General features: G+C 37.1%; 1 protein-coding gene across 2 annotated transcripts in view; it reads left to right on the top strand.

Moving 5' to 3' along the window:
• The first annotated feature begins 2,192 nt into the window (after nucleotides 1-2,192).
• Nucleotides 2,193-10,697, top strand: part of LOC138306062 (synaptotagmin-7-like) — a 446,275-nt gene continuing 437,770 nt past the window's right edge. Inside the window, exon 1 of one of the 2 annotated variants that reach the window (XM_069246411.1) lies at nucleotides 2,193-2,393. In XM_069246411.1, the coding sequence (XP_069102512.1) occupies nucleotides 2,366-2,393 (28 nt within the window). In that variant the 5' untranslated portion in view covers nucleotides 2,193-2,365. The remainder of the gene's footprint in view (nucleotides 2,394-10,697) is intronic. The other variant, XM_069246420.1, reaches the window with a different exon arrangement.

Below are 10,697 nucleotides of genomic sequence, written 5' to 3'. Positions count from 1 at the left end.
CTCCATATCCTACCTTTACCGTTTGATGTTATCATTTTAAAATCTAAATGTATTCGACTTTGTGGTACATACATGCATGAACATACTTGTATCCAGGCGCAATGGAATAATTATATATTTTTTTTCGTGTAAGTTAAGGTTTTATCTCCATCGCTTAAAAGGTACAATGTAAATCCCTTCAAGTATTTACTTTTTCAAAAAAAAAAACCCGATAAAATCCCAATATATTAGATAATTTATTGTCATTAATATTCAATATTGACAGGTTATATCTCGATATCCTTAGCAATAAAAGAAAATGGGGAGGGGGTGGGTGGAAGGAATTGTAGCTGGCCATGAGTCTTCGTTGGTTGACTATATGTCATGCCCTTCGTTTTCCAGGTTGTAAATGATATATTACACATTTTTGAATCAGCATTAAAGTCCTGTATTAAATCCTACTATCAATTCACAAATGTGTGCGTACTTTCAAAACGCCAGTTACAAGATCACTACTGACGCCGAATGCTTCTAGAAGCCTTTTATTTGTCCTAAGAAAATGTTTGTAAAGAAAAAAGTGGAATGCGACAGAGAATGAGAGCTTCTAGGGTCTAGGTGCACCCCATGGCCAGATGCCTTCCTTTTTTGTTTCAATAAAAACATATCTTAATGATAATGTTATAAGATAGGCAAACGATGTTAAAAAATTAATGCACATGACAAAAGGCTCCCTATTAGAAAACAGGATGATAGCAATGGTTCCTGGCACCGTATGGCCATAGACAAGACCACTAGCCTTCTTTTCTTTCATTGTCCAATACACGAATTATGAAGATTGTGTAAGTTAGGGAAAATGAATTATCTAATCTGAGAGATAATGTATAAAAGTAAAAGCTTATATCGTTAAAAAAAGTTCACATACACTTTCATTAGTCCTATAAAAACCTTCGATAGGCGACCCCTAGCTGCAATATTGTAGCTCAAAAGACTTTTAGACTGAAAATGGTGTCTTCTTTAGAGCTACAATTGTTCCCTATTACTTCAAAACCTTCAAAAAAGTATGAAAAACTGTGCCCGAGTGATTTTCGGAGGCAGTGCTCCACTACGATACATAGGGACCAATTCGTACCCGGCCTAAAGACATAGTAGGCCGGGTACGTATATTCGTTCTAGGCGGCCCCCAGACCCCCATCCTTTTCTTTGCTTCGTGCCTCTATGAATAGATATTCAGATTTTAGGCAGTGCAATTCTGTAACTTTGTATTCAAAATATGACATTAGACATCAAAAATAATAAACGAACATTTTTACATGGCTTCAATTATTTTTTGGAAAAAGTGTACATTTATTCGAGGGCTTCTGGGGGCCTAGGCGGCCCCCAGACCCCCGCCCTTCTTCGCTTTATGTCCATATAAATATTAAGATTTTGATATTGCAATTCTGTAAGTAAAAAAAAAATAAATCAAAACTTCAAATAAAAAATATGACACTTGACACGAAAACCATAAATAAACATCCTTAAATGGCTTCATTTATTTTCTGGAAAATGTGTTCATGAAATCCTCAGAATGCAGGATTTTGCACCATTTATTCGATGAGCTTCTGGGGGCCTAGGCGGCCCCCACACCCCTCGCCTGATTTGCTTTGTCCCACGCCCCCTCTAACCTCAAAACCTAAATCCGCCCCTGGCTCTCACTCTCTGTAACCTTCAAAAGATGTTTCTGCCGGCCTGTAATTGGTCAGTTCTGTTCTCCTGAACTGCCTCCAGTTTTACTACGAGATAGTCCAGGGGTGGGTATAACGTCAGTGACAATAACCCCTGTGGTATTGAAAATGTCTGTCTACTGTTCGGTCGATTACGGAAGTTCATACAATGTATATATATAGATCCTAATGGAGCACTTCCCATGTGAATCATTTATATAATGACTGAATACGCAATAATTGATAGCAGAATTTTATATAGTTCTTGTACTGATATTAGGATAGCATGGATAGGGCGTGTCCAAATCTGTAACAGTCCATGATCACGCGAGGAATAACAGCACTCAGGCAGAACTCTAAAATATTACACCAACATTGAACAACTTTAAGTCTATATTTATATAGCTATTTAAACTACCCGGCTATATATATCATAATACGGCTTATACGTGAGGGTATTACAAACTTTGTTCTTTAACTATTTGAGCTTGCTGACGTATTTTGTTAATATCCCGGGAAAAACTGTGCTGTGACCTCTGACCTTTCGTCGCACGCGAAATTGACTTCCGTCAATTATTTTCACATAGCAGTGATGTTTGATTAGACCCGTTGGAGGTAAAACGTCATGTCCGAGAAGTTTTGTGGGATTTAAGTGCTTACTTATTAGGACACTAACAGTCAGAATGGCGGTGGAGCATGGTGACAACTTTTGTAAGTACTTTTTTACACAGATTCCATTATTACCATCAGATGTCGGTGCACGAGTCGCCTTCACTGTGGGCGCGCAATGTGCGGTGTTGACAACGGGATCTTAGGAAGTCAAGTCAGCTTAATTTCGGTCAGCTAAATCATCGTAGGCCTACAGACCAAATAATTTGGTGAATGAGGTTCATGTAATCGGTATTCTACGACGTTCAATTGCAATAAAAAATAAAAAGTATTTAACAAGTTATAAAGATCATCATGTACTTTGCATGATTGCAGAGTTTTTAAAGCTCTTAAGAAAATATCTGGTTTAGAACCTCAATGTGACAGTTCATATTCAATTGAAAGATGTATAGGCCTATAGTATTACAACAATGTCTACCTCCCGAGCTGTTTGATATATGTTAACATGTAAGTTTTTGATTGGAACTAGAGAGCAGAAATAAAAGGGTTCATACAGTTTATTTTGACAGTAAGATTCAATCAATACAGGCATTGATATAAAAAAATATTGAAATTCGATACCTTTTATAAGTCTGAGAGGTTTTCTGTAAATCTTTTAATAGTAGGCCTATACAGCATTAAAACTGTTCTAAAAGATATGGAAACACAAATCATGGATATGAATTAGGCTGTGAGTAGGGGGTACACAAGCACCTGTTGTGACGGTTAGAATTATAGACAGGAAACTTTGAGATGTTGATATAGAGCTGGGTATATCCAGCCTAAATAACAGTTGGGTTAGTGTACATAGAGTGGTCCTATCTCCGTGGTGTTTACCTGATGAAGAGTGTACGCCCACACTTTATGGTCATCTTAATATGGTTGTAACCAATTACCAAGGTAAACAAAGGCCTAATGTGTGTTAACATGAATACCACAGTTGTCAGTACCTCAAAAAATACCCTAAGAATTTTAATAAAGTATGGTGATTTATCATAAACATATTCAAATTTAACAAAAAATATATATGTGATGAGTTAATCGTATGAACAGGATATATGCAAGTTTAATTTGAATTTAAACTGTAATATCCTTCAGACATTTATTGGCCCAGTTTTCTGAGACACAAATGTAACCTTATCATGTGTGTATGTAAACATGTACAGTATTAAATAACTTTTTTTTAAATCTGTGTAACTACTGAACTAGAAACTTTTGTTTAGCCTATGGCTGTAATAAAGTCTAGTAACTAAATGACTGTGATTTTTGGTTGAGTGGGTCACTGGTTCTAGTTGACTAAACTGATTTTATTACTGAAAAATATATTGAATACAGCCAATTGAGTAACGCCCAGTTAGTTTATTTTGGCAGTAAACAGATAATTGATGCTATTTGATACTAGCTATAAAGGCAATATCTTTTGTTCAGAACCTGTTGTGACAGAAGCAGCCATATTTGTGACAAGATTTTCCTGTTACTAGCAAATATGCATCCACAACTTCATGGTTAAGTAAAATTCTTAATTCAATTTTGAGCATGTTCTTGACATCAGCCTCAGATAGCTACGATTTGCCAGCCATGAATGTTTTAGGTTATCTGAACTGAACTACCTAACTCAAAAAACCAAGAAGCCCAGAGACAAAATATTGCATCTGTAACATGCTGGGATGTAGGGCTTCCAAGAATTTGACTATCATTCAAGGTCACAACAGTCAAATAGACTGAAGTCTTTAAACAACTTCTTGTCAAGAACCAAGAGGCATAGGAGCCTGATATAAAGTCTGTAGCATGCTGGGATAAAGGGCTACTAAGTTTGTTCACATGAATGACCTTGACCTTCATTCAAGGACCACAAAGTCTAGAGATCTGATAGTGGGTTTGTGATATACTTGGATAAAGGGCTACCCTATTTTCAAAGTCTCAGATGTAAAATGTAGATACAAATCTTCAAACAACTTTTCAGTAAGTTGAAGTTGAGCTGTCACATGCTGGAAAAAGCACTTCAGATTTGTTCACTTGAATAACCTTGAACTATATCAGAAACTGACAATTAATCAGAATTAACTGAAAAAAATTGTTAATTAGTATAGAATGTGTTAAAAGTTATATGTGCCATAACTGGGCAACACATTTTGACATGTTATTTTTTTCTTCAGTAATCTGTTGAAAACTATCAGGCTTGATGAATTAAGTTGTGGAAATCATTCAAATGGACAGACAAACATGTATGATGTCTTACAAACATTAGTTACAACACAGAATTTATGTAAAATTCTTGTTTAACATACCACAAAATCACGATACATTTAGTAATACATGCAATACTGTAAAAATGTAATGGAAACTGTACACCACAACTTGGTTGTATAGTCCGACCGTATGTACTCATTTCATTGCACTGTAGATATTAATATAATGACTATGGCATTTTCAGCTCTTACTTGTACTTATAAAATTGTAAGTAGTAGTGTAATTCTCAAAATGTTGATAATTTTAGATGGTGAATAAAATATTAAAAGCTCTTCGTGATTTGTGAAAATTACAGCACATATATAACAAATACGAATTGCTGGTGAGTTGTTTTTATGACATGACATTTTAATTATATCAAATTAATGAAATTATGATACTAGGAAAAAATATCGTTAAAATACCGGTACAGATGAACTGTATCGCGGTACAATATTTTTTTATAGTGCATTGCAATATACCAATATACCGGTTAACTGCGGCAGCCCTAGTTATCGTATTAAAGTACATACTTTCAGAATACTTGGATGTAAAAGTTGTTTTGTTTGACTGGTTGGGAATACGTATGTCAGATCAGATTGACAATAAAACTCCATCATGGTACCAGATACAAAGTGGTATGATTTGTGGAACATTGATGCATGTGTTGTTTTGTATACCACACATCAAGGCCACTGTTAAAATGTTATCCTAGTATTCAAGTTAGTCTTTCTGAAACTGAAATAGAACTGGGAGATTTTGATCCAGGTTAATTTAGGGTCTTTGATTTACGTCATTTTAGGGTCTTTGATCTGGGTTAATTTATAATTAGGGTCTTTGACATAGGTTACATTAGGGTCTTTAGTCCAAATTACTGGTCTGGATAACTTTAGGGTCTTTGGTCCAATGATTTGTGGAACATTGATGCATGTGTTGTTTTGTATACCACACATCAAGGCCACTGTTAAAATGTTATCCTAGTATTCAAGTTAGTCTTTCTGAAACTGAAATAGAACTGGGAGATTTTGATCCAGGTTAATTTAGGGTCTTTGATTTACGTCATTTTAGGGTCTTTGATCTGGGTTAATTTATAATTAGGGTCTTTGACATAGGTTACATTAGGGTCTTTAGTCCAAATTACTGGTCTGGATAACTTTAGGGTCTTTGGTCCAGGTTGATTTAGGGTCTTTGGTTTGGGTTACTTTAAGGTCTGTGGTTTGGGTTACTTTAGGGTCTTCAATCTGGGTTACTTTAGGTCTTTGAAGTTGAACAGATGCTCTGAAGTCATTAAATGATTCAGTGGAGCCTTTGAGCATTTCCATTTTGAGTCTTGGGGATATTGAGTATAAGTACTTGGTCAATGAGTGTTAACTATGTAGAATATACAGTAATTGCATGTTGTTAGGAAACAATGTCACTATTGGTTTTAAATGATATTGGTGGCATGTTTACCTGGTGAAAAAAGTCACATCTATGTATCGATTAGGGACAAGTTCCATGTTTAAAGCTTCTAATGAAATCCTACAGTGCACATCAGTGGTTATATAATGGAATGTATTGTTGATATAAAAACTGCTGACTTGATGCACACGTAACCTGCCAATCAATGCCAAGCCTTGTAAGTGAAGTAGAAAATCTGAGATAGGTATGATGATATATAATCCTAGTATTTATTGATGCTAGCGTCAAACATAGGTATCCTCATGTGGGTTTGTGGTGGGAGCAAGCCTGCATACTGTTAATGGTACACATCTTTTTTTTCAGTTTTCGTATTAACTTAATAGTTTTCTGGGTTCACTGCCGATAAATATTTCATTAAACCAAACTCCTCTGTCAAAGATCTGGTAGAATCATGAAGCTCCATACTAGGTCCTGAGACAATACCAACTTATTGCTATATGTGGAACATTCTAGAACATCAGCTTTATTGCAAAGCTTTGTTATTAAACTACAGATTTGAAAGAGGAATTTGTTGTGAAAATCATCTATAGCGTATTCGTCGTAATTAGTGCCTTTCCCCCTATAAGGGCTGTATTTGTGTTGATGGTGAGATATTGGTGTAACGTACACAGCTGTATTTGTGTTGATGGTGAGATATTAGTGTTACACTGTTGTATTTGTGTTGGTGGTGAGATATTGGTGTAACACAGCTGTATTGGTATTGATGGTGAGATATTGGTGTAACACTGTTGTATTTGTGTTGATGGTGATATATTGGTGTAACACTGCTGTATTTGTGTTGATGGTGAGATATTGGTGTAACACAGCTGTATTTGTGTTGATGGTGAGATATTGGTGTAACACGACTGTATTTGTGTTGATGGTGAGATATTGGTGTAACACAGCTGTATTTGTGTTGATGGTGAGATATTGGTGTAACACTGCTGTATTTGTGTTGATGGTGAGATATTGGTGTAACATGACTGTATTTGTGTTGATGGTGAGATATTGGTGTAACACTGCTGTATTTGTGTTGATGGTGAGATATTGGTGTAACACTGCTGTATTTGTGTTGATGGTGAGATATTGGTGTAACACTGCTGTATTTGTGTTGATGGTGAGATATTGGTGTAATATGACTGTATTTGTGTTGATGGTGAGATATTGGTGTAACACTGCTGTATTTGTGTTGATGGTGAGATATTGGTGTAACACTGCTGTATTTGTGTTGATGGTGAGATATTGGTGTAACACTGCTGTATTTGTGTTGATGGTGAGATATTGGTGTAACACTGCTGTATTTGTGTTGATGGTGAGATATTGGTGTAATATGACTTTATTTGTGTTGATGGTGAGATATTGGTGTAACACTGCTGTATTTGTGTTGATGGTGAGATATTGGTGTAACACTGCTGTATTTGTGTTGATGGTGAGATATTGGTGTAACACTGCTGTATTTGTGTTGATGGTGAGATATTGGTGTAACACTGCTGTATTTGTGTTGATGGTGAGATATTGGTGTAACACTGCTGTATTTGTGTTGATGGTGAGATATTGGTGTAACACTGCTGTATTTGTGTTGATGGTGATATATGGTGTAACATGGACTGTATTTGTGTTGATGGTGAGATATTGGTGTAACACTGTTGTATTTGTGTTGATGGTGAGATATTGGTGTAACACTGTTGTATTTGTGTTGATGGTGAGATATTGGTGTAACACTGTTGTATTTGTGTTGATGGTGAGATATTGGTGTAACACTGCTGTATTTGTGTTGATGGTGAGATATTGGTGTAACACTGCTGTATTTGTGTTGATGGTGAGATATTGGTGTAACACAGCTGTATTTGTGTTGATGGTGAGATATTGGTGTAACACTGCTGTATTTGTGTTGATGGTGAGATATTGGTGTAACACTGCTGTATTTGTGTTGATGGTGAGATATTGGTGTAACACTGCTGTATTTGTGTTGATGGTGAGATATTGGTGTAACACTGCTGTATTTGTGTTGGTGAGATATTGGTGTAATATACACAGACTGTATTTGTGTTGATGGTGAGATATTGGTGTAACACTGCTGTATTTGTGTTGATGGTGAGATATTGGTGTAACACTGTTGTATTTGTGTTGATGGTGAGATATTGGTGTAACACTGCTGTATTTGTGTTGATGGTGAGATATTGGTGTAACACTGCTGTATTTGTGTTGATGGTGAGATATTGGTGTAACACTGCTGTATTTGTGTTGATGGTGAGATATTGGTGTAACACTGCTGTATTTGTGTTGATGGTGAGATATTGGTGTAACACTGGCTGCTGTATTTGTGTTGATGGTGAGATATTGGTGTAACACAGCTGTATTTGTGTTGATGGTGAGATATTGGTGTAACACTGCTGTATTTGTGTTGATGGTGTGTGTTTTGGTTTGTTGTTAGTTTGTGTGGTTGTGTGTTGATTGTGTGTTGTTTTGTTGTGGATGTTGTATGTTGTGTTGGTGTTGTTTGTTGGTAGTGTGTTGTGGGTGTTGGGTGTTGTGTGTGTGTTGTGTTGTCGTGTGGTGTGTTTTTGTTGGTGATTTGTTGTGTTGTGTGTTTGTTGTCTTGGTTGTTGTGTTGTGTTGCTGGTTGTTGGGGTTGTGTGTGTTGTTTTGTGGTGTTTTTGATGTGTGTTTGTTGTGTGTGTCTGGGTGTGTGTGTTCTTGTTGTGTGTGTTGTTTGTTTGTGTGTGTGTGTGTTGTTGTTGTGTGTGTGTTGGTGTTGTGTTGTTTTTGTCGTGTTGTGTGGTTGTTGTGTGTTTTGTTGTGTTTGTTTGTAGTGGTGGTTGTTTGTTGTGTGGTGTGTGTTTGTTTTGTGGTGGTTGATGTTGTGTGTGTGGTTGTTTGCTGGTGTGTGTTGTGTTGTGTTGTTGTTTTGTGTGTTGTTGTGATGTTGTTTGTTGTGTTGTGGTTGGTGTTGTGTTGTTGTGTGTGTGTTTGTTTTGTGTTGTTGATGTGTGTGTTTCTTGTGTGTTGATGTTGTGTGTGTTTGTGTGATTGTGTGTGATGTGTGTGTTTGTGTTTGTGTTGTGTGTTGTGTTGTTGTGTGTTGTTTTGTGTGTGTTGGTTTGTGTGTGTGTTTTGTGTGTTGTTGTGTGGTGTATTGTTTGTGTGTTGTGTGTTGTTTGTGTGTTGTGGTGATGTGTGTTGTGATTGTGTGTTGTGTGTGTTGTGTGTGTTTGTTTGTGTGTTGTGAGTGTGTTGTTGTTTGTTTGTGTGGTTTGTGTGTGTGTGTATGTGTGTTGTTGTGTTTGTGTGTTGTGGTGTGGTGTGTGTTGTGTGTGTGTGTGTGTGGTGTGTGTGTTGTTGTGTGGTTGTTGTTGTGTGTGTTGATGGTGATTTGTGTTGTGTGTGTGTTGTTTGTGTTTGTTGTGTGTGTGTTGTGTTGTTGTTGTGGTGTATGTGTGTTTGTGTGTGTGTTTGTGTGTGTGGTGATGTTGGTGTTGTGTTTGTTGTGTGTGTGTGTGTTTGTGGTTGTTGTGATTGTGTGTTTGTGTGTTGTTGTTTGTGTTGTGTTGTTTGTGTTTTTGTGTTTTTGTTGTGTTGTGTTGTGTGTGTGTGTGTGTTGCTTGTTGTGTTGTTGTTGTGTGTTGTTGTGTGTGTGTGTTTTTGTGTTGTGTTGTGGTGTGTTGTTTGTGTGTGTTGTGTGGTGTTTGTGTTGTGTGTGTGGTGTGTTTGTGTTGTGTGTGTGTGTGTTGTGTTGTGGGTGTGTGTGTTGTGTTGTGTGTGTGTGTGTGTTTTGTGTGTGTGTTGTGTGTTGTGTGTTGTGTGTGGTGTTTGTGTGTGTGTGGTTTGTGTGATGTGTGTGTTGTGTGTGGTTGTGTTGTGTGTTGTGGTGTGTTTGTTGTGTGTGTGGTTGTTGTGTGTGTTGTGGTGTTTGTGTTGTTGTTGTGTGTGGTGTGTGTGTGTTTGTGTGTGTTGTGTTGTGTTGTGTGTGTTGTGTGTTGTGTGGTTTTGTTGTGTTGTTGTTGTGTTGTTGGTGTGTTGGTGTGTTTGTTGTGTGTGTTGTTGTTGTGTGTGTGTTTGTGTGGTGTGTGTTGTGTATGTTTTGTTTGTGTGGTGTTGTGTTGTTGTGTGTTGTGTGTGTTGTGGTTGTGTGTGTTTGTTGTTTTGTGTTGTTTGTGTTGTTTTTGTGTGTTGTGTGGGTGTGATGTGTGTTTGTTGATGTGTGTGTTTGTGTTGTGTGTGTTTTTGGTGTGTGTGTGTGTTGTGTTGTGTTGTTTGTGTTGTGTGTGTGTGTGTTGTGTTGTGTTGTGTGTTGTTGTGTTGTGTGTGTTGTGTGGTGTGTGTTTGTGTGTGTTGTGTTTGTGTTGTTGTGTGTGTGTGTTGTGTGTGTGTTGGTGTTGTGTGTGTGTGTTGTTGTGTGTGTTTGTTTTGTGTGTGTTGTGTTGTGTTGTGTTGTGTTTTGTGTGTGTTTGTGTTGTGTGTTGTGTGTTTGTTGTGTTTGTTGTTGTGTGTGTGTTGTGTGTGTTGTGTTGTGTGTTGTGTTTTGTTGTTTGTTGTTGTGTGTGTTGTGTGTTGTGTGTGTTGTGTGTGTGTGTTGTGTGTTGTTTTGTGTGTGTTGTGTGTTGTGTGTGTGTGTGGTTGTGGTGTTGTTGTGTGTGTGTGTTGTTGTGTGTTGTGTGTGTGTGTGTTGTGTGTGTTGTGTGTGTGTGTTTGTATGTT

Source organism: Argopecten irradians, chromosome 1 (genome assembly GCF_041381155.1).
Source record: "Argopecten irradians isolate NY chromosome 1, Ai_NY, whole genome shotgun sequence".
In the NCBI taxonomy this organism is placed as follows: domain Eukaryota; kingdom Metazoa; phylum Mollusca; class Bivalvia; order Pectinida; family Pectinidae; genus Argopecten; species Argopecten irradians.
This window is presented reverse-complemented; position numbering and strand designations above follow the sequence as displayed.